This window comes from Molossus molossus, unplaced genomic scaffold, assembly GCF_014108415.1.
Source record: "Molossus molossus isolate mMolMol1 unplaced genomic scaffold, mMolMol1.p scaffold_m16_p_21, whole genome shotgun sequence".
NCBI classification, from domain to species: domain Eukaryota; kingdom Metazoa; phylum Chordata; class Mammalia; order Chiroptera; family Molossidae; genus Molossus; species Molossus molossus.
The window spans coordinates 13,655,714-13,679,935 of NW_023425357.1; the positions used below are offsets into that span (position 1 = coordinate 13,655,714).

At 50.3% G+C, this 24,222-nt stretch overlaps 1 protein-coding gene across 1 annotated transcript; it reads right to left on the minus strand.

Annotated features, from left to right (window-relative positions):
- Window positions 1-1,007: 1,007 nt before the first annotated feature.
- PHLDB3 (pleckstrin homology like domain family B member 3) lies at window positions 1,008-22,609 on the minus strand. Its single transcript, XM_036275443.1, has 15 exons — window positions 22,376-22,609; window positions 20,839-21,021; window positions 20,585-20,725; window positions 17,555-17,683; window positions 17,160-17,324; window positions 16,260-16,370; window positions 16,056-16,139; window positions 15,624-15,734; window positions 8,350-8,446; window positions 8,114-8,204; window positions 7,941-8,028; window positions 7,567-7,623; window positions 3,186-3,405; window positions 2,289-2,374; window positions 1,008-1,338 (listed from the first exon to the last, which is right to left on the minus strand). The coding sequence occupies exons 1-15, from the start codon at window positions 22,607-22,609 to the stop codon at window positions 1,204-1,206; spliced, it is 1,932 nt and encodes a 643-aa protein (XP_036131336.1). The 3' UTR covers window positions 1,008-1,203.
- Window positions 22,610-24,222: the final 1,613 nt, after the last annotated feature.

Sequence of the window (24,222 nt, forward strand, 5' to 3'; positions counted from 1 at the left end):
ACCAATTTATTCAACTATTAGATATTTCCTAAACACCTAGTTTGCACTAGGCCCTGTCCTGTGCGTGGAGGACTCAAGAGTGACCAAAACAGCCACAGTCCTTGCCTTCTGGGGTTCCCATCCAGCACGGAGACAGACTCCTCAGCAGTGATGTCCCAGAGCAGTCAAAGTTGTGATGAGTGATCAGAGCTGCAATAGGAAGCCCAGAGGAAACATCTAACTCAGCCACGAGAATCAGGGAAGGCTTTCTGGAGAAGGAAATAGCTGAGCTAAAACCCAAATGATGAGTAGAAATTGGATGGAGTGAGGAAAGGTGTCTAAGCAAGGGAACAGTATATACAAAGAACAAGAGGTGAGGTGAAAGGAAGTTTTGTGGTTTTTTTTTCACTTTCACAGAATGAAATGTGCCTTATGGTACTGGGGACCAGGACAGCCAGCCCTGGCTCTGCCCTCATGGAACTCCCAGTCTATAAGGACAAAATCCATCACCAGTGATAATGTAGGTGTTCAGGAATGGGACAGAGAGGAGACAGAGAGCTCAAAGGGGTGCCTGACCCGGCCTGGGCAGTCAGGAAGGGCTTCCCAACTAAGGCCTGAAGAATGAGGAGCTAGCTGGTTAAGGGCAGAGCAGAGGGCATAACGTGCCAAGGTCTGGAGGGCAGGAGCCCAGGAGCTCTAGTAATTGCTGAGAGCCCAGTCAAATAAAAAAGGGTGGAAGCAGGTGGTTCCACAAACTTTAAAAAAAAAATGTCAAAGGTTAAGGACGCGTGCTTCTTTCTCCACACCCCTCTCCCAGCCGTGGCCTTATTGTTGAAAGTCTCAACTTTCAAAGAGGGGAGAACCGGCTGTGGGACACTCGGCTCTCAGAGATACCTAGGTTCTGCCTAGGGGGCCCAGGGGCCCGAACGCCTGGGTTGGAAAAAAACCACCACCAGTTTTTCCTCCATGTTTAATTCGGTATCACAGGAGCGCCAATAAATAGTTCCTTCCCGCCCCCGCAATCTTCTTCCTGCCTCGGACAGGGCCCGGGGCTGGCTTCCCGGTGGGGGAAGGCACCTGCAGCCCAGAAAACACTGCGGCTCAGGCCAGCAGAGCCGCGGCACCTGCAGAGTTCCCGGTTGAGTTCCAAAGGGGCCGGCCCGGGATTCCCGGAAGTGGGCGTGGCCTCACAGGTCGTCCCCACCCCCAAGAGGGTGGGGCCGCTCAGGGCACATGGTTCTCGTCAGCTGCGGTCACGATGACGTCCATCCAAATGCGCATGGCCTCGGGGCTGGGTGCCACCATGTAGAAAAGGCGTTCATAGGTTTTGACGCAAAACGTCAGGCGAGGGTTGGGGCTCTGGGATAAGTGGGGGAGTGGAGGTGGTTAAGAGGGCACAGACGTTGGAACCCCAGCCTTGCTGCGTACACAAGCTGTATGGCATTGGACAAGTTACTGAGACTCTCTGAATCTGTTTCCCCACCTGCCTTCCTAAACAATGCTACCTACCTCACTGGGCTCTAAAGATTAAATGAATTAACACAAGAAGGGGCTTAGAATTTAGGGAGAGAGGACTTTAAAAGGAGGACCCATGTTTGTTTCTCCCTGCCTACTTTTTCCTATATCCGAAATGTAAGAATTCAAATTTCCTCCCTCCAAAATGTAGGTCTCCCTGGTTTGTAACTGGGGAAAGCTAGTGTGTTCTACAACCCATTTACTGAGTACTTCTTGCCAAACCCAAATTCAGTAAATCTCTTACATCCATTATCTGTCTTTAACCTTCTCACCTCTGAGGAAATGGGTTGAAGTGCGCCCATTCTGCAGGTAAGAAAACTAAGGCTGACTAAAGGAAGTCACTTCCCTGATGTCCCATCTGGGTGCTTTCCACACTATTTCTAAACATTGTACCAGTTGCCAACATTTACATTTCTGGCACTGCACTGTAATAAAAGTTCAAATTCCTAAGTCCTCTAGGGGACTCCTAGGTGTGACATGGGGTGCATTCCTATTTCGCAACTCTGGGCAGTAGCTGGAACCAGTCTCTCCTCTAGATGCTCCCAGGCTGCCCCAGCCCTCACCCACTTCATTCATCTCCAGCTTTGCCAAATTTTCACTCTAAATCTTTTACTCCAACAAAAGTAAAAGTGGCTGAGAGCCACAGACTGCACTCTTAATTTTTGGTCCCTGCAGTGAAATAACCTGTTGATACCCTGACAGTGGGGGCTGTGGGTGGTCATTCCTGGGAACTAGCTACGGCTTGACTGCAGGGACTCAGACCAGGACAGGGCAGGACTAAGCGGGGACTTCACCTTGAAAGCACAGCGTAGGTGGTCATAATAGACTTCCTCGATGGCCTGGAAGTAGATGACGCCTTTGAGCTTGGACTCTTCCTTATCTGACAGAGGAAATGGGGGAGAAACAAACTGTTGTCCATGTTACTAAGGCAAGCTTTCCACAGGAGGAAGCGGGTGAAGATCTGGACTCCTGGGTCCCAGGGAAAAAGGGAGCTGGGAGCCCAGAGACGTGGGTGTGTGTGTGGCAGGGTGGGGGTCACTGGGCCCAAGTCCTAAGATTGGGGTTGGAGTGAGGAACATGGTGACATTCTGAAGGCCCCTCAAGTACTGTGGTTGAAAGGCGAATGAATGGTGATGCTAAATGGGAAGCTGGTGTGGAGTCTGGACGAGACTAGAGAATGGGGTTGGATTCCCAGGTCCCTGAATGCCTTGGTCACTGACAAGGGAAGAGACTCAGGAGAGGTCAGACTCATTGATTCCCCTAGAGAAAAAGCAAGAGCGGCCCAGACTCCTGGGTGCTGGAGGTGGGGGAGGGCACTGAAAATGTGGGTTCTGGCTCCCCCTGGGTATCTTAGGACAATAGGTCTGGGGAGCCAGAACTGTACAAAACTGTTGTCCATGTTACTAAGGCAAGCTTTCCACAGGAGGAAGCGGGTGGAGATCTGGACTCCTGGGTCCCGGGGAAAAAGGGAGCTGGGAGCCCAGAGTGGGTTAGGAAGGAATAGGGGACCAAACTCCTGGACCCTGGGGGACGTGGAAAGTGGGAGCCTAGACTCCTGAGTCCTGGGGATCCAGATCCATGGGCCTAAGAGAGAAGGGGGTGGGGTCGGGACTCCTAGGTGTCTGGGGAGAAGGCCGCGGAGTGGACTCTCCCAGGGGTGTGGGGGCCCACAGCGGCCAGGCTGAGTGTACCTGCGTAGTAGGCCAGCCGGCGGGCCTGGCGGTCAAAGCAGAACCACCGCTTCCTCCAGGTCTTGATGCGGCCGCCCATCTTCACCAGGGGCCCACGGCAGCAGCCCCCAGACACCTGGACATGTGGGCAGCTTTCGGGGTTGTGGCCCCAGCGTTCCAGATGCTGCCTGAGATCCAAGACCCGCAGGCCAGGAGGGCGGGGTGGGAGTGTGGGCGGGGCCTGGGAGAGAAGAGAAGGGGCAGCTGACTACAGGGAGTCAGGAGGGCGTCCTGAAGCCTGGAGCCCGCAGGGTAGCTGGTCAGGGCAGCTCACATGCGAGGCCTGCTACAGCTTTTAAACAGTTATATTAACAATGAGGAGCCCTGGCTCTGGCTGGTTTGGCTCAGCGGTTGGAGCGTGGGCCTGTGGACTAAAGAATCACAGGTTCCATTCCTGGTCAACGGCACATACCTGGGTAAGGTTAGGTCTGGCCCTGTTCGGGTTGTGCGGGAGGCAACCAATGGATGTGTCTCTCTGTCTCTCTTCCTCTCACTCTATCTGAAGATAGATGGAAACATGTCCTCGGGTGAAGATTTAAAAAAATAATAATACAGTGAGGAGCCCTCGCCAGGTAGTTCAGTTGGTTAGAGCTTGGCCCCCATATGCCAAGGTAGCTGGTTTGATCCCCCCTCAGGGCACATACAAGAATCGACAAATGAATGCCTAAATAACTGGAACAACAAATGGATGTTTCCCTCTCTCTCTCTCTCTCTCTCTCTCTCCCCCTTCCTCTCTCTAAAACCAATCATCAATACAAATATATGTATATTTTTAAATGACGACCATGGAGATGAACCTGATAGCTTCATCTATTGACTATGAAACTGTCTGAGCTTTACCAGCATCAACTCCTTGACTCCCCACTGCCATCCCTGGAACAGGGTTACTATGAGCCCCATATTACAGATGAGCAAACTGAGGTACAAAAGATGAAGTAATCCACCTGAAGTCACCCAGAGCTTAGATGGCAGAGATGGGACTGTAACCCAGGGCTCCTTGACCTAAGAGCTCACCCTGAAACACCCGAGGTATGTCAGAGAGGTGAGGAACCCCTAGGACTGGGTCCCCAAAGTGGGACCCTCATGTACTGCCTCTGTAAAACAGGGACCAAATAGTAAGTGATCAGTAAATGAGAGCACCATTTCCATTATTGTTGTGATGAAATTAATGACTATTACCTGTGCTAAGCACTTGATAGGTATAATGGCTCTGCCCACTCAAACCCTCTTGGGGACTAAGTACATTATTATCCCCTTTTTTTTTTTTTTTTTTTTTTTTGATAGAGAGGAAGAGAAACACAAACTTGTTGTTCCTCTTATTTATGCATTCATTGGTTGATTCTTGTATGTGCCCTGACCAGGGATCAAACCCACAACCTTGGTGCATCGGGATGATGCTCTAACCAACTGAGCTACCCAGCCAGGGCCATTATCCCCATTTGAAAGATGTAGAAACCAGACTCAGAGAGGCTATCACTAAGCCCAAGTCATACAGCCAGAGCTGACCAGGACAGGACTCCCAGGCAGTGTCATCCTAGGTGGCCATGAAGGGGAGAATTAAATTAAGGCCATGAACGTGTCTACTGTTACTAGGCTCAGCTTGATCGTACCCACTCTTCCCGAATAATCCCTGCAAAAAATGGTCTGACCCCGTAGTCATGAGGCTCAGGGCATGCCTGAGGCCAGCGTGCAAGCAGACCCCCTGGGCGTCTGTTAAAATGCAAACTCAGATTCAGTCATTCCAGGTGGGGCCTCGGGTGGGGTGAGGCTCTGCAGTCTAACAAGCCCCAGGAACACTGATGCTGTTGGTCCACAGACCACACTTCGAGTATCGAGGGCTGAGAAGACTGAAGCGATGCCAGAGCCAGAAGGGATGAGAAACAAATGAGACTCATAGGATGGAGAGTGAACAGGACAAGAAGGGGGATGAGGAGGAGCAGGTGGAATGCACAAGAGGGGCAGAGACTGGGGCCTGGAAGCATGTGGGTCATATCACCAAATCCACACAGTAATACTACAGATCACCAACATGTAGGGAAGGTCCCCCAGTGCATCTGGCACTGTGCCAAGTGATCACAGTGATCACCTTGTTTCTTCTTCCAAACCACCCATATTGTCCCCCATTTGACAGATGAGGAAACTGAGGCTTTAGAGAAGTGGTGACTCACCCAGGTCACCCAGGTAGGACATGGTAGAGTCAACCCTGATCCAGGAGAGCAGGAAGAGCTTGAGACTCTCAGCTCCAACCCTGCCCACCCGTGTCACCTCCACGTGACCCCTACCCCACTCAGAGCCTCAGTTTCCTGCACTCGTCCTCAGGGGGGTGCTTCAAGGATGAGCTCCCTACTGTCAGTGTCTCCAACCCGGTGATTCTACATTTAGCACAAACCCAGAGATCCTAGTTAATAAATGATGCTGTTATGAAGCAGGGTGCTTCATTTTTAATGAGCTGATGACCCGAAGGTCTGCCACCGCTCCAGTTCTTTTACCTCCTGGCTCTCATCAGCACCTGACACGCACCTTATCTTACTGACTGATGCAGCTTTTTGTCTGTCCCCCGCCCCCCCCCCCAATAAATGCCAGCTTCCCGGAGGGCAGGGGTTGTCATTTTGGTCACTGCTGCCACTCAGGAGCCACTGCACCAGGGACACCCCATAAATATAGGTTGAAATGAATAATGAAAGCAGCAGTGGTCGGGAAAACAAAAAGCAGGTTGGGAATGATGTGCTCATTTTCAAGAAAAAGAAATTTACAAAATATGGTTTGATCAGTGTATATAAAAAAGTGTAAGAAGTCCAGCCAGTGTGGCTCAGTGGTTGAGCGTTGACCCCTGCACCAGGAGGTCGCCGGTTCAATTCCTGGTCAGGGCACATGCCCAGGTTGAGGACCAGATCCTCAGTGAGGGACATGCAGGAGGCGGTCAATCAATATTCTCTCTCATCATTGTTTCTGTCTCTCTCCCTCTCCCTTCCTCTCTCTCTAAAATCAATAAAGGGGGGAAAAAAGTGTAAGAAGATTTGAAGACTTTTTAACAAGAGAAAACATCTGCACCTCCAGAGGTGTGAAAGGGAGGAGGGCTCAAAGGTGACCTTCAGCCCTGGCCAGTTTGGCTCAGTGGTTGGAACGTCGGCCCACAGACCAGAGAGGCCCAAGTTCAGTTCCCGCTAAGGGCATGTACCTCAGTTGAAATTTGTCCCCAACCCCAGTTGGGGTCATGTGGGTGGCAACCAATTGATGTGTCTCTCTCACGTCAATGTTCCTTCCTCTCTCTTCTTCCTTCTCTCCCTCCTGCTCTATCTGAAGATAAATGCAAAAACATCCTCAGGTGAGGATAAAAAAAAAATTTTTTAAGGTGACCTTCACTTTCCCCACAGTGACATGTTCTTTGTAACACAAATGTATTCATGCTATTAACAGAGGTAAAAATAACATTTTAATATGGAGCCTGCCAGCTAAATCCAGAATGTGAGAAACTATACAGGGTAAAGAACTCAATTTCTTTCCATGAAAAAATTACATTAAAAAAAAAAAGTGGGGCCCTGGCCAAGTGGCTCAGTTGGTTGAAGCATTGTCCCATATACCAAAAGGTTGTGGGTTCGATCCCTGGTCAGGGCACACGCCTAGGTTTCGGGTTCAATCTCTGGTCTGGGCGTGTGCAGGAGGCAACAGATCAATGTCTCTCTCACTCTCCGCCCCCTTCCTCTTCCTCTCAAATCAATAAAAACATATCCTTGAGTGAGAATTAAAAAACAAAAACAGTGGAGAAAGAGGACTCTTAATCTGAAAGATTTGAGACATTTTTAAAAATGCATTGTGGCCCGGCTGGTGTGGCTCAGTGGTTGAGCGTCGACCCATGCACCAAGAGATCGCCTGTTTGATTCCCGGTCAGGGCACATGCCCAGGTTGTGGGCCCTATCTCCAATGTGGGGCAGGCAGGAGGTGGCCAATCGATGTTCTCTCTCATCAATGTTTCTATCTCTCTCTTCCTCTCTCTCTAAAAATCAATAAAAAGAAAAGAACCAAAAATAAACATATAAAACATTTTAAATAATGTTTTAAAGCCCCAGGATGTAGTTGCCCTCATTTTGCAGGAACTGCTGACATCGTCATCCACTTATAGAGGAGGAAACTGAGGCACAGAGAAGTGGAGCATGTTACCCAAGGACATGCTGTGTGGGTACAATCACAATGGGAACGGAAGCTACATCTTTTTAGTTCCCCTTCCCTTGCCAAGCCCAGGACACTTTTCTGTGCCACTGGAGAGAAAAGGGTGAGACAAGAAAGAGCAGAGGCCAGGAGGTGAAAAGGTGCAGGGGAAAGGGGGTGAGAGCAGGAGACTGACCATAATGGCAGGAACAGCGGGACCTGAGGAACCTTCTGTGCTCCTTCTCGTTCCTTCCTGTGGGTTCAGGATGGAGTCAGTGAAGATACTAACCAATAAGATCTGGGAGAAAAATGTACTGGACTCCCGGGCCTGAGGGAGGAGGGGCTAGGGGCCCGGACTCCCGGGCCTGAGGGCGAGGGGCTGGGGGCCCGGACTCCGGGGTCTGAGGGAGGAAGGGCTGGGGGCCCGGACTCCCGGGTCTGAGGGAGGAAGGGCTGGGGGCCCGGACTCCGGGGTCTGAGGGAGAAGGGGCTGGGGGCCTGGACTCCCAGGTCTGAGGGAGGAGGTGGGGCTGGATCTCCTGATCCTAACAGGAGGGCCTGGGGTCTCACCCTGGCCTTGAGCAGCCGCTCCCGCTCTGCCACGGCCTGCTGCAGGAGCCGCTCCATGCGGGCGATGTCTGGGTATAGTGCCCCACAGCTAGGAGGAGGGAACAGAGGCCAGGACAGGTTACAATGGCCCTGCCTCTTCCCCCCATCTTACCCCCTTCTCCCTGATGTCTCACCTGTTCCCAGAGCCACAGTTCAGCAGCTGATAGAGTGGGTGTCTCCCAGAGTCACTGGCTGCTGGTGGGAGGGCTGAGGCCTCCAGGGGTCCTGGGAGAGAAGAAGTGGGGTTAGGAGGCTGGGATTCTCCCTTGTCCAAGCTTTTTCCACCTCTCCCCCAACTGACATCCATGCCAAGTTCTTCTCTTCTGCACTGCAGGAAGGGGGGGGGGTGAGTGGGGATGGAGGTCCTCACCAGTACAATGGAGGGACAGAGGCCGGGACCCCCTCTGGCTCATTCTCTCTCCCCTCTTCCGGGACAGGCTTCCATTTCTCTGGAGGCCGATGGAGCCCTGAAAACACACAAGATGCTCAATCTCAACCAGAAGTCAGAGGACTGACTGACAAGTAAAACCACCATCTAACCGACACAGATCCAAAAGCTATATCCACATGATGCCGAGTGAGAGCTACCAGTCACAGGGGACCAGAGTTTCATGTTCAGAATGGGCAAATCCATAGAGACAGGAAGTAGATTAGTGGTTGCCGGGGTCCTGGGGGAAAGAGGAAACTGAGGGGTGATGGCTAAAGGGTACTGGGTTTCTTTGGGGGTAATGGACATGTCCTAAAGTTGTGATGGTTGCACAACTTTGTGAATATACTAAAAGCCACTGAATTATAGTCCTTAACTGGTGAAGTATATGGTGTGTGAATTATATTTTGATAAAACTATAAAGCAAAAACCCAGTGTGGAGATCATGTGGGAAACCCAGACACTCTCCCACAAATTAGGGGTCGGGGGTCTATTGGAACAACCTTAATGGAGGCCAGTTGGCTTTTTTAATTTAATTTTATTTTTTTTATTTTTTTATCCTCACCCGAGGATATTTTTCCATTTTTTTGTACAGATAGAGTGGGAGGAAGAGAGAGGAAGGGAGAGACAGAAACATCGACGTGAAGGGACACATCGAGTGGCTGCCACCCGCACAACCAACCAGGGCCGGGGACAAACTGCAACCAAAGTACATGCCCTTAGCGGGAACCGAACCCGGGTCTCTCCGGACCGTAGGCCGATGCTCTAACCGCTGAGCCAAACCGGCCAGGGCAATTTTATTTTATTTTTTAAACAAATGCATAAATCTTTGAGCCCTGGTTCCACTTGTAGGACTATATCCTATGGATAGACTCATACATGTGCAACATGACCTGAGGTCAAGGTTATTCTCCCAGAAGCCTGGAGACCACCATAGTACACATAGAAGGGGGCAGGGTAAATACACCAGGGACCTTCGACACCGTAAAAAATTCTGCAGCATATACAGTAAAGGGAGGGGATGCTCTCTATCCAGAGAGAAAAGAATCTTCAAGAAAAAAGCAAGTACGGAGCAATGTGAAGATGACGTGTCTATGCATGAAGAGAGGGAGAGTATAGACAGGACAGAATGTGTAAACACAAAATACCTCCAAGAAGTTACAAGAAATTGGTTCCCCTGGCCGCCCCCAGCAGACGATCTGAATGGATGGAAATAATAGTGGAGGAGCCTTTTCTCTGAAGACCCTCCCATGCCCTTTGAACTTTGAACAAGGGAAATGCTAGCTTTAAAAATATAAACATGGCCCTGGCCAGCTTGGCTCAGCGGTTAGAGTGTCGGCCTGCGGTCCAGAGAGACCCGGGTTCGGTTCCTGCTAAGGGCATGTACCTCGGTTGCAGTTTGTCCCCGGCCCTGGTTGGTCGTGCGGGTGGCAGCCACTCGATGTGTCCCTTTCATGTCGATGTTTCTCTCTCTTTCTCTCTGTTCCTTTCTCTCCCTCCCACTCTACCTGAACAAAAAATGGAAAAATGTCCTCGGGTGAGGATAAAAAAAAATAAAAAAAATATAAACATGACAATTGAATGCAACCTGTGTTTCTGGAGCAGAATACAAATGTTTTCTTTGGTTTTTGCTAGGAAAAAAAATTAGTAAGACAACTAACAAAATATGAGTAAGATCTGGGGGTTTTAATTGTATCATCTCAATGTTAGTTTCCTGAATTTGATCACTCTACTGCAGTTATGTATAAGAATGGCCTTGCCCTGGCCAGTTTGGCTCAGCAATTAGAGCATCGGCCTACAGACCAGAGTCCCGGGTTCAATTTTGGCCAGGGACATGTACCTCAGTTGCGGTTAGTCCCCAGGCCTAGTTAGGGTCGTGCGGGTGGCAACCAATTGGTGTCTCTCTCTCACATTGATGTTTCTTTCTCTCTCTCTCTCTCTCTCTCTCTCTCCCCCCCCCCCCCCAACTCTGTCTGAAGATAAATGTAAAAATATCCTCAGGTGAGGATTAAAGAAAAAAAGAAGAAAGAATGGCCTTGCCCTGGCAGGTTTTCTCAGTGATTAGAGCATTGGCACATGGACCCATGAGTCGCGGGTTCAATTCTGGTCAAGGGCACATACCTCAGTTCCGGTTTGTCCCTGGCCCTGGTCAGGTTGTGCGGGAGGCAACCAGGCAATGTGGCTCTATCACATCGATGTTTCTCTCTCTCCCTCCCTTCCATTCTATCTGATAATAAGTAGAAAAATATCCTCAGGTGAGGAATTAAAAAACAAAACAAAAAAAAGGAATGGCTTTGACCTGAGGTAATAATACAGAAGTATTTAGGTATAAAGGGAATCACACTTGAGAAAAGACTAAATTGTGTGTGTGTGCATGTGTGTGTGTGTGTAGAGACAGAGAAAGAATAATAAAGCAGATGTCAAATGTGGTAAAATGTTAATTACAGAATCTGAATGACAGCTACACAAGAATTCTTTCTACTATTTCTGTAATTTTTCTGTAACTCTTAAATTATTTCAAAATAAAACATTACCAAAAAGTAGCAATAAACATATATGAGGGCAATCAAGCTAAAAATCATTTTTTAAAGGCAAAAAATAGCAACAGCTCTGTAAGGATAATAAAGAATAAAAAGTTGCATAATTTGAGCACCAATAAGGATACTCACTGCTATAGATTGTAACTTATCAAATATATTTAATCCATAGTAGATGGATTAATAATAACAGTAAAGGAAAATCAACTTGGTTACTTTGGGAGGATGCAAGAGAACAACTTGATTTTGAAGACAGGTGAATAAAGTGAAACCAACAAGCATTTTCCTACAAAAATCCTACCCCTGGGTAACAAAATAGTAAATGAAGGTAAGCTCCTCTTTATAGAATTGTTTCAGTCATACAAATAAATGTATCATCAGAAATTGCTGGGAGCGAAGAGAATAGAGAATTATAAAAGAGGGTCACCTTCTGCCCAGCCAGGTGGCTCAGTTGGTTGGAGTGTTGTCCCAGTACATGAAAAAAAGGTTGTGGCCCTGGCCGGTTTGGCTCAGCGGTTAGAGCATCTGCCTGCGGACCAGAGAGGCCTGGGTTCGGTTCCCGCTAAGGGCACGTACCTCCGTTGCAGTTTTGTCCCCGGCCCCAGCTGGGGTCGTGTGGGTGGCGATCACTCAATGTGTCTCTCTCACATTGATGTCTCTCTCTCTCTTCTTCCCTCTCTCCCTCCCGCTCTATCTGAAAATAAATGCAAAAAAAGTGTCCTCGGGTGAGGATAAAAAAGAAAAAAAAAGGTTGTGGGTTCGATCCCTGGTAGGATTAAGTACAGAAGGCAACCAATCCATGTTTCTTTATTTCTTTCTCTCTCTCTCATCAATAAACATATCCTTGGGTGAGGATTAAAAGAGAGTCACCTTCCAACCAGGGACAGCCTTCTGAAGGACACTGACCCAAGGTCCACAGATAACAGTTGGCCAGGGAAGACTGAGTGAAGAGTGTTCCAGGTAGAAGAATCAGCAAGTGCAAAAGTCCTGAGACAGGAACAAGAATGGAGTATTGGCTGGTCATTGCTCTTGCACCTGAGCAGAATATTGGGGAGAGTGGTGGGAGGTGGACGGGGGCCAGATCATGCAGGGGCTGGTAGGTCATGGTGAGGAGGCCCAGAGGGCCACTGAAGGCCTTTTTTTATTATTATTCCTCACCTGAGAATATTTTTCTACTTATTATCAGATAGAGTGGGAGGGAGGGAGAGAGACAGAGGGTAACACTGAGAAACATCGATGTGATAGAGCCACATCAACTGATTGCCTCCTGCACCACCCGACCAGGGCCAGAGACCAACCGCAACCAAGGTACATGCCCCTGACCAGAGTCAAACCCGTGACTCTTTGGTCTGTAGGCTGACACTCTAACTGCTGAGCCAGACCGGCCAGGGCCACTGAAGGCTTTTAATGGGGAGGACTGAAGTAGGAGGGCTGTTGTGTGAGGAATAAATTGTTGGGAGACAAAAAACAAGATGAAGACATCAGTGAGAAAGCCAGTATAGGGTCACAAAAACCAGAAGTGGATAGAAGGATGCCCATAATTTTAATACCACTAATAATTGTAACCGTCATCAGAGTACCAGCAGCCCACATTCACTGAGCATCTTACTACGTGCCAGGCACCACACTAAGCCTTTAACCATTAACCAGTGGATGCTGTTATTATTCCCATTTTGCAGTGAAATAAACTGAGGCACAGATATGTATCACGGCTACTTGGATTCTGAAGGATATCTAGAAACCCTAGACTCCTAAAAGGTACAAGCCATGGAAACAGACAGATTTAGTTCAAACCTAGCTCTGCCACTTACTGGGTGTGACCTTGGCAGGCCATTTCTCTTCTCAGGCTAGACTTCCCTCTGTAAAGTAGGCGATGGCCCACTGCCCTGCCGTGGTTGATGCAAGGATTAAATGAGTGACCTCATGCAAAGTACGTGCAAGAGTGCCTGGGCAGCCCCCCACGTGACACCCAGGTGCCAGGTGGGTATGAGATCCACATCAGCAGATACAGGGTCCACCTGGCTTCATGTCCACAGGTGCCAATAACTCAGGAAACAACTCCATAGGAATGGACACAGCTTTCCACCTAGTATTTATAGATATGCAACTTATTTATAAGGGTCATATTTACTCTAAGTCGGTTGCCTGGCAACCCAGCTGATACTCCACCCTTATCAGGCTTCCAGGGAAACCAGATAGAAAGTTGATTTCTCAGACATTATCTCCTCACCCTTTACCCAGTTGCTAGGACCTACTTTTGGGGGTTCTTCTGAGCAAACAATGAAATGGTATGTTTTTACATATATAATTTCATGAATATATATTATATATAATATGTCAAGTTGCCAATACTTGACTATTTTTCACCTCCAAATAATTGCAATTCCATATGGTTTAAAGTAACTAAAAAAAGGTTTCAAGCCCTGGCCAGTTTGGCTCAGCGGTTGCATGTCGGCCTGCGGACCAGAGAGTCCTGGGTTCGGTTCCCGCTAGGGGCATGTACCACACACAAAAAAATAGGTTTCAAGTAGACCCCAGCCTACATTAATCTCTCAAAAGTGATTATTATTAATATTAATTAATAAGAAAGAACATAATACATTGTATATTATATTATGTGACATATATATTAGACACTATGATAATAATTAAGATTAATTAATGTTATCATTGTGTGTACAAAGACATACACACACACATGGATCTTTATAACAGCATTGCTAAAACTGCAAAAACTCAAATCACCATCCACAGAGGGAGGGTGGCTCAATTCCCCCATGTAGAATTGTGTCCAGGTCCTGGCCAGGCAGCTCAGTTGATAAGAGCTTGTCCCAATACACCAAGGATGTGAGTTCGATCCCTGGTCAGAGCACATACAAGAATCAACCAATGAATGTATACATAAGTAGAATAACGGATCAATGTTTCTCTCTGTCCCTTCCACTCTCTCTCTCTCTAAAATCAAATTTAAAAAAAGAAAAAGACAGCCCCGGCAGCATTACTCAGTTGATTGGAGCATCATCCTGTGCACCAAAGGGTTGTGGGTTCAATTCCCAGTCAGGGCACACGCCTGGATTGCAGGTTCATCCCCGGTTGGAGTGTGTAAGGGGGGCAGCTGATAGGTGTTTCTCTCTCTCTAAAATCATTTTAAAAATATCCTCAGATGAGGATTAAAAAAAAAAGACATAGCCCTGGCCGGTTTTGCTCAGTGGTTAGAGCATCGGCTGCAGTCCAGAGAGACCTGGGTTCGGTTCCCGCTAAGGGCATGTACCTCGGTTGCAGTTTGTCCCCGGCCCTGGTTGGGTCATGTGGGTGGCAACCACTCGATGTGTCCCTTTCACGTCGATGTTTCTCTCTCTCTCTCTCCCTCCCACTCTATCTGAACAAAATATCAAAAAATGTCCTCATGTGAGGATTAAAAAAAAAAAAAGACATAACAGAATCGTGTCCTCACGGAAGTCCAGAGTAGATAAGAGCATAGGCTCTGAAAACAGAGTGCCTGGGTTCAAATCCTAGCTCTGCCACATACTAGCTAGTTAAGTAACTTCACCTCTCTGCCTCAGTTTCTCTGCCTATAAAATGGAGACAAGAACCTGGTTCACAGAGTTTTTGCAAGACCAAATCAGTGAATCATATGAAGCATTTAAAACAGTGTCTGGCACACAATACAGACTCAGCAAATATCAACTGTCATTAGTATGGCTGTCACTATTCACGTTGTTATTATTAGTCATTCACAATGATGAATCAACTCTAAATGCATTGGTGCAAAGCAATCTCCACAATAGAGTAGTAAATTATAAAATAAAAGCCAACTCACAGCTCATATACACTTTTTTGCAAAAACAGTTTCATGATATAACAAGACCTACCAATTTCTAAGCGCTTACCACACAACTGAAACAAAACTTGTGGCCTGGCTTTCACCCCGCCGCAGGCACCACACTCCGCCACGGTCTACTCTACTTCGTTGAAAACAATCAGTAGCAACCTATTCAAAAACCTTTGTCCCATTAATAAGTGGGGACTCCCATGTGTTAGAAAATCTGGAAAGAAGGATCCTCAAGAAACAAGAAGTTGTGCTGCTTCTGGGGAGGAAGCTGTGGGCCGGTGGAGCGAGGAGAGGAGGTCTTCTTATCAATATGCCCTGTTTGTTTGTTTGTTTGTTTATTTATTTTAAATTTTTTATTAATTTATTTTTGTTACAGATGTTTCTCCTTTTTTTCCCCATTGACACCCTCCTCCCCATCCCCCCCACCCCATCCCCGGCTTTGTTGTCCGTGTCCATCGGTTATGCGTACATGCATATAAGTTCTGTGGTTTCTCTCTCCCCTCCCCCCACCACCCCCTCTTCTGAGGGTTGTCAGTCTGTACCCTACCTCCACGTCTCTGGGTCTACCCAATTCCCCAGACTGTTCTGTTCGTTATATTCCACAATTAAGTGAGATCACCTGATATTTCTTGCCCTGTATGTTTTAAAATTTACTCCTGCGCGCACATGTTCCCATTTCTCTAGGGGAGGGGTGGGGTGTTAGGCAGAAGGAAAAACATAACGCTGGAGACTGATAACACCAAAAATACCCCTTGATCAACCTTCCCTGTCCCCCATGGCAGAGAAAGCCACAGTGGGGGTTCTGGAGAAGCAGTGACCAGTGGGACGGGGTGGGGGTGGGGGCCCACCTGCAGGGAGCTGTGAACCGAGAAGAGGCAGGAAGAGGCGGAGGCGGCAGCATGCGCAGTGGGGTCCTGGAGCACCAGCAACTGGCGGTCTGTCTTCTGCGTGAACAGCAGCTACGGGAGAGGGTGGCAGTAATAGGGGCTGGAGAGACTGCAGAGGACCCATCAGTTCCAGGAGGCTCCGGCCAATGTCTGCAGTGCCAGCCCATTTCTCAGATGGAAAACAACAAAGGCCCAGAGTCACAAGAGGGCTGGACTGTGATTTTACTGACCAACCTCCCAGCATGAGTGAGGACTGTGGGCAGAGACTGCCTGTTCCCTGAGGAGGAGGAGGTGGGGTCCCCAACTCCCGAGTCCAAGGCCAAAAGGATTAGAGGCTGGGAATCCTGGATCCCAAGGGAGGAGTGTCTAAGCACCTGCATGAAATCCCCATACCTTAGTGAGGGCCTGGTTGGGCTCAGAGAAGTCTCCGCCAGGGCTTCCCTGAAGGCAATTAAGCTCGAGCAGTCGGCTCCGCTCCTAGGGGAAAGCAAGACATCACAGACTGCCACACCTCCGAGTGGGAATGGGCCACCCCAGCACGGAGAGGAGATGGGATGCCATGGGGCAAGTAGGACAGTAGGGCTGGAAGCCACTTACCTGTGTCAGGGCCTGAAGGGCCTCCTCCTTCTTCCGGCTCAGCCCCCGGCTCTCAGCTGCCATCTGCTCCCCTAGTGACTTCAGCTGCTCCTCCAACACCTGGATCCGGCGCTGCAGGGCATCCCCAGTGTCCTCATTACTCAGCTGCCACAGGGTCCCCAGCTGGCTCCCACAAAAGCAGCCTGGGGTTTGCTCCACCCCATAACAGAGACCCTGGGACCGGGGTGCCTGGGAGGGGCTGGTGGGGCTGAGAGTTAAGCTCCCTTCTTCCTTTGGGGGTCCAGAAGAGGGGATGGAGGATTCGATATATAGACAGAGACCAAGGGACACAGAGACCCAGAGGGAGTCACCAGAGAGAGAGAGAGAGAGAGAGAGAGGGAGAAAGGGATAGACAGAGAAACAAACCAGAATAGATACAAAAAAGAAGGATCCAGACAGGATCCCAAGATGACAGAGATGCAGAGAAAGAAGACAAGGCAGAAGCAGAGATGGACAGAAGCTGTGTGAGACAGAGGAAAGGCCTGGGGGCAGCATCTTTTTGGCCCAGGGTTTGACAGGCATAGAGTGTAGTGGTGAAGACTGAGTAGGTTCAGAGCTCCAGCCTTTACAAACTAAGTGACCTCGGAAAAGATGATGTGAATATCCTGACCTTCAGTTTCTCCATTTATAAAATGGGAAGAAATCAGATTGCCTCCTAGGATTGCTGTCAGGATTCCATGACTAAATACCCATGAAATGTTGCTGTGTGTCTGGCACACAGTAAGTGCTCAATAAATGCCAGCTAGTGTTGTTACTATTATGAAGAACATGACATGGGTAGGAAACAGAGAAAGGGCCAGACACGGAGTGGAAAAGACATAGGGTGATGTGAGGGACGCAGGCTTGTCTAGCCCAGCTTACTTTGTGCTGTGCCACACTGGCCTGAAGCTCCTGGACCTTGGAGTCCAGCACCCATGCTCCAGGGCTGTCCCGATGATCCTCCTCCTCCTGTCGGCTCTCCCGCTCCAATTGCTGGAACTCCAGGTCCTCATAGGCACGCTGGGCCGCATCCAGCTGTTCCCTAATCTGTTGGCAGAAATGCAACAGAACTGGAAGCCTGGAACCCTAGGGCTCAGGAGAGGAAGGGGCTGAGCCAGGACTCCTGGTCAAAGAGGGAAGAGGCACTGAGGGGCTAGACTTGAGTCCTGGGGGTTAGGGGACTCTGGGGATGAGGGGATTAAAGCCCTGTACTTCTGGGTCTTGATGGGGAAGGGACCTGGACACCGGGTCCCTGAGAGGGTCCACAGGGCCCTTACCTCCTGCACGCCCTGCAGAAGCCGCTCGTGCTGGTCTTCTGGCTGTGAGTCGAGCTGTCTCTGGGCCTCCTGTAGTCTCTGACGAAGGCCTTCCACGCGATCCCGCTCCTGGCTCAGCCGCCTCTGCTCCTGAAAGAAAAGCCAGGCTTTTAGCCTTCCCCTGAGCACAAAGGATGGACACAGAGGCCAGCAAGGGCCAGGCCTTGGGTTAGCTCCGTGAGGGCAGGGACCCCATGTGTCTGGTTCACTCTTGTACTGGCCTACCCAGAGAAGGCATCGTATAAACAGTTATTCAAGAAATGAATGAATGCAAAACATATCCATGCTGGATGACTGATACTGGGACCCAGAGTAGGGGCTGGGGGCGGGGCGGGTGGTTAGACATGGTCCCTGGGTTCCAGGGCAGAACACAGACAGTTACAGCCTGGGACAATCAAAGCAATGAAATGCAGAGACTATAAGAACCCAGAGTGGGGAGCAACTTCTATTGGGGTAATTCAAGGTTTCCTGGATGTAAGGATTTTAAGGTGACCCTCAAAAATCAGAGAGCATTTAGACCTAGGGAGATGAGGGGGCTGGAAGGGCATTTTGGACAGAGGGAATGGCATGTTGCAAATGCACCAAGAAGTTGAACAGTATGGGAAGTTTAGAGACAAACTCTGGTCAGGCAGGAAGAAGACGTGGTGGAGGGAAAGGGCAGTGGAAAGGCAGGCGCAGCTCATGTGGGTTTGGTCAACCAGGCTAAGGACCCCTTATCCTGGAGCAATGGGGAGCCATGGAAGGATTGAAAGGATGAAGTAGAACCTAGGTGTGGAATCATCCCTCTGGGAGATGGATTCTAGGGGTTGACACCAGCTCCTTCATGAGTCCTCCAAGTAATGAGGATGAGACCTACACTGGGCCTGGGGTGCAGGGTTGCAAAGGAGATAGACTCGAGACAGAGGATCAGGGAACAGAAAGGACAGGACAAGTTGATTGACAGGCTTGGGTGTGAAGGATAGGGAGGTGTGCAGAGCAAGGTCCAGGACTCTGGCCTGGTGACGGAAGGGAGAGCAAGATAGGGACAGTGTAGAAAAGGGAGCTGCTGAGATCAGCTTTGGTTATTGTGACAGAAGGGCCTGGACTCCTGGGTCTGAGGAAGGAAGAACTGGGGGGCCTGGACTCCTAGGTCTGAAGGAAGAGGAGGCTGGGGGCCTGGATTCCTGGGTCTGAGGAAGGAGGGGCTGGGAGCCTGGGTTTCTGGGTCTGAGGGAGGAGGGACTGGGGGCCTGGACTCCTGGGTCTGAGGGAGGAGGGGCTGGGAGCCTGGGTTTCTGGGTCTGAGGGAGGAGGGGCTGGGGGCCCAGACTCCTGGGTCCTGGGGGAGGAAGGTGCATCTAGGAACCAGTACATTAAGAAACAGGACACAGAGGTCTAGATTACAGGAGTGAAATCAGGGCTGGTAGAAATTAAGGCTTTTTGAAGGTGAACAAGGACCCAGGACCCAAACCAAGGAAGTTACAACATACAAGGAAAGGGCAAAGAGAAAAGCTGATAGAATTACAAAGTTACCATTTTCTAAGCTATAATGTTAACTGATCCAAGCAATGACCACCAATGGGTGGATGTTAAAGCCTTTAGGTAAGCGATTATTACGAAGGGATCAGAGTGACCTCACTGTGATCTTGACCACCAGAGATAACATCTCCCTGACCCAGTGCACTGGAAGCACTAAGCACATCTGAATCTGATCCAGCCTGTACTTCTAACCCACCACCTGCCGCAGGAAGAGGAACACAGCAAAGGAACACGGCCCACATCCTGACCATGGGCCAGAGGACTTGGTTTCTCTAGCACATAGTATGGAAAACAATAGGAGGTAGGGGCTATTAGAAATAAAACAACACACATAGGGCATTTCAACCCTTTTGGGGACCTGATTCAAACAGCCAACTGTTAAGTGGCTGTCAGGTGGCATTTTTGAGACAATCTGGAAACATGAAAACTGGAAATAAGACAATATTAAGAACTTCCTAATTCTTAAGGGATGATGATGATATGGTGATAATGTTTTTTAAAAGGGGTTCTTATTTAAAAGTAATAGGATGCCTGAGCTTTCAAAACTAGGGATAGGGACGCAAACTGAGGGACATGAAACAGGAATGGAAGTTAAGCACTGCTGAAGCTAGTGAATGCCACATGGCAGCCATCTGACTCTTCTATTTTTGTTGACTTCATGTTTTTCACGATATGACCTTAAAAGAGCAAAGAGAGCCCTGGCTGGTTTGGCTCAGCAGTTAGAGCGTCAGCCGGCGGACCAGAGAGTTCTCGGTTTGGTTCCCATGAAGGGCATGTACCTCAGTTGCAGTTTGTCCCCGGCCCTGGTTGGGGTTGTGTGGGTGGCAGCCAGTGGATGTGTCTCTCTCAGGTGGATGTTTCTCTCTATCTCTTCCCCTCCTCTCTCCCTCCCACTCTATCTGAAGATAAATGCAAAAATGTCCTCAGTGAAAAGAAAGAAGAAAGAAGAGAAGAAAGAAAGAAAAGAAAGAAGAAAGGAAGGAAAGGAAAGGAAAGAAGGAAGAGGAAGGAAGGAAGGAAGGAAGGAAGGAGGAAGAGAAAGAGAGAGAAGGAAGGGAGAAGAGAAGAGAAAGAGAAAGAGAGAGAGAGAAGAGAAGGGAGAGAGAGGGAAGAGGAGAAGAAAGAAAGAAAGAAAGAAAGAGAAAGAAAGAAAGAAAGAAGAAAGAAAGAAAGAAAGAAAGAAAGAAAGAAAGAAAGAAAAAGAAAAGAAAGAAAGAAAGTTAGTTTAACAAAGAGAGAGGGGCAAAGGAAGAGGCACCAGTGATTCAGGCCCCAAAATCATGGTCAGGGAGGCAGGAGGGAAATAAGGAGATGCACCTCTCCATCACCACCTCCCATCCCAGCCCAAGTATCCCCATTAAGGAAATAGGGGTAACCCTAATCCTAGGAGCCCCTGGTCCCAGGAGCCCCACCAGGAATATTCCTCCCACAAGAAAGGAAACTGATGATGAAGACCCAGCAGGACAAACAGACCTGTTCCCGCTGCTCCCGGCAGCACTGCCCCGTGTCCACCTGTTGCTGCTCCAGGAGCTCCCGGAGCTGCTCCTCCTCCCGCCGGGCGGCCACTCGCTCCCCAGCCAGCTCACCCCGCAGCAGGGCCACCTCCACCTCCATCTGCGGAGAGAATGCAAGGGCTGGGGCCTGGAGGTCTGGGGGAGGAGGCGGCTGGAATTGGATCCCGTAGGAGGAAAGGGCTTGGAGACTTCCCATGAGGTCTGCAGCCTCACCTCGATCCTCAGCTCCTTCCTCTGGCGCTGTAGCTCCTTCACTCGCTGCTCCATCAGGGCCACTCGAGTCAGTGCCTCCAGCTTCTGCCCTCGAAGCCGCTGCGCGGCGCCTCGTACCCCTTCCTTAGATTGGGAGGGTGTGTGGGGCGTGGCCGGGATCTGTACTGGAGGCGGGGCCTCCCCCTGAGATAAGAGAGGGTGTAGTCAGCTGTGGCCAGTTTGGCTCAGCGGTAGAGCTTCGGCCCACGGATCAATGGGCCACGGGTTCGATTCTGACCAAGGGCATGTACCTCGGTTGTGGTTCGTCCCAGCCCTCGTCGGGGTCGGGCGGGGTCGTGCAGGCGGCAACCAGTTGATGTGTCCCTCTCACCTCGATATTTTTCTCTCTCTCTCCCTGTCTTTCCCTCTCTTTCCCTCCTACTCTATCAGAAGATAAACAGAAAAATATCCTCAGGTGAAGATAAATAGAAAAATATCCTCGGGTGAGGATTAAAAAAAGAGAGAGGGTGTAGTCAAGTGGAGAGGCCTCACCTCTTGCAGTCACTAAATAGATCTGTTCCACCGGGCCTGTGTGGCTCAGTGGTTGAACACTGACCCATGCACCAAGAAGTCACCAGTTCGATTCCTGGTCAGGGCACATGCCCAGGTTGTGGGCCAAATCTACAGTGGAGGCATGTAGGAGGAGGCCAACTGATGTTCTCTCTCATTGATGTTCTCTCTCCCTCTCCCTTCCTCTCTCTCTAAAATAAATAAAAAAAAAATTTTTTGTTTTTATATAAATTTTTTGTTTTTATATAGATTTTTTGTCTGTTCCCCACCTCATACCCCCCTCAGTGGATCTTAATCAGCCTAACTCAACCACTGTGCTTTTATTCAAGGGAGAGTGTATGTCTGGTGACCACCCAAGAGGAGGCCCCAGGGTTTCGCAGTCCTGGGAGGGGATAAAGGAAGGTGTTTCTTTTTCTCTAACCAGGTCTTATCTCTGAGCGTCAAGTCCTGGTAGGCCCTGGATCTCCCCCTCTTTCTCCCCAGGTCTCTCTGAGTCTTTCCCCGTTTCTCTGGGCTTCGTCTCTCCCACTGAGTACCTGTCTTCTGTCTCTCATTTGCTACTTCTCTTTCTTCCTCGGAGTATCTCCCTCTCTCAAGGTTTCTGTCTCTATTTTTTGTTTCTCTGAGCATCCCTGCCCTGTTTCTGGGTTTCTGTCTCTAGATCAAGCTCTCTGAGTCTCTATCTCTGGGTCACTCTCTCTCTGGTCTTCCTGTGTCTCTTTCCCTTTTGAGTCTTTGCCTCTCGGTCTCCCTGCCTCTGGGATTCTGTCCATCTGGTCTCTATACCGGTCCTCCAGGTGTCTCTGTCTTTCACTGGGTCTGAGTCTCCCTGGCTCTGTGTCCGGGTCTTTGTTTCTCAGAAGTTTCCATATCTCTGGGGCTCTCTCCCTGTCTCCGGATCTCTATCTGATCTCTCCATGCCTGTCTCTCGCTGTCTCTGTCACCTGCTCTGGGATCCCCGGTGGCTCCCGCCCTCCTGGTCCCTCACCGCGTCGCGGCTGCTCTCAGTGCTGCTGCCTTCTCCCACTTCTTCCTCTTCTTCCGCCTGCTGCTCAGCTCCTCGGCCGCTCGGAAGCTCCGCCGGGACCTCGGAAGTCTCCTGCTGGCGGGGGTACTCGGGGTGCTCCCGGGGCTGGGAGGCCCCTTGGGGTTGAATCTTCTCATTGCATTCTGGGACCTGAGGCGGCGGGGTCCCCTCATCGGGGCTGCTAGGTGTCCCCATGACGGCGGCGCGCTCCTGCAAGGGGGGCGGGGCCCGGCGTTCCGGGGGCGGGGCCTGGCCGCGTGGGGGCGGGGCCCAAGAGGCCTTGGAGCTCCGCGGGACTGCTCCAAGGAGGCGAGGCCTACGAGTTCAAAGGATGGGACTGAGCGTTCCGGGAGGGCGTCCTGAGTTTTAAGAGGCAGGATTCGAGGGCTCCTAGGAGCCACGCCCCCGGAGGCGAGACCGAAATTTGAGTCCGGAGTCCTAGCACGCCCCCTATTGGTTTCTTGCTTCTATCCAGGTGTGGCGACTTGTACTCTCCCGGCAGCCCCCTCCACGATCCCTGAACCACCTTACAGCGACCCCGTCTCCTTCCCCCTCGGGGAGTCAGGAGTCCGGGCTCCCGCCCCCTGCTCTCCGAGCCTGGTAGACTTGGCTCTGACCCCAATGTAGGGAGCGGCACACCTGCCACCTCATCCAGGGACCCAGGAGTCGGGACTCCTAGTCTCCCAAGACAAACCAGGAGTCTGAGCCCTCAGCTCCTCCCGGGAACCAGATTCCCGAACTCCAGCCTCCTCCACCCCTGCAGACCCAGGAGGTCAAGTCTCCAGCTCCCTGCTGCCCGGCAGCCCGGATCCCCTCACCCGCTCAGGATTCGGCGCGCTCCGCTCTGCACTCTGGGCGCTGTCGTTTCTGCCTCCGAAACAGGTGGCTGGGGAAGAGGGAGGAGAGAGGCGGCTCTGTCCCCCTCCCCAGCAGCCCGGAAGTGGAGGGGGGAACACAACAGGTCCAACAGCTCCCGAGGGAGGAGGGAGCGACCAGCTTGCCCCGCCCGCGGCCTCTGCATCCGGGCATCCCGGCCCCACCGGCTCCACCCTCGGAAAACCCAGCCTTGCGACCCCTCACTCTGCCTCCAGCGCCCCCATCCCTGCCCCATGGAGGGCCAGGTGTCTTGAGCACATTTGTATAAACGCCTCTCTAATGCCCAGACCCTGGGAATACTTGAAAGGAAGAAGGGAATGCAGATAGGGGCCTCTCCCCTCTAATGAGCCCTTTAGAAGGGCCCCGACCGGTTCGGGGAGCTGGGCAAGGGGAGGGGGTGCCCTGAGCTGAGTCAGAGACCCGCCCAGAGACGGGGGAAGTGTGTTCCCCCCACTTTGCTATGGGGTGGAGGAGAGGTTAAAGGTGTGTCTGCCAGACCCTTTCCTCTCTGGGCAAAAACAGGAAAATAACTGGTGCATGAGAAACTATTATTGGATGTCAGGGGCTGTGCTAAAACTTTACACACGTTAATTTTAATTGCATTCTCACAGCAGTCTAGCGAGGAAAGGATGTCTATCTCCACTTTATAGTTGGGGAAACTGAGGCTGAGAGTGACAAGTGTGTCCAAAGTCTATCCATGTTATTGTCAGCATCCGATATGTTCTCTGGAAAGTCTAGGTTCTTAACCATTAGGCATACTGTCACTCCCAAGTCAGGAAGTGCCTGAAAGAGGGTTCCAAATGACAGCGACAGTAATAGTTAACATTCATCCTCATCTCCCAAGACTTTATGCTGTATCTATTACGGAAACTACTTTGGAGGCCACGCTGGTAGATGTTGTGGGTATGGGGGCTTAGGGTGTGGCTATCACT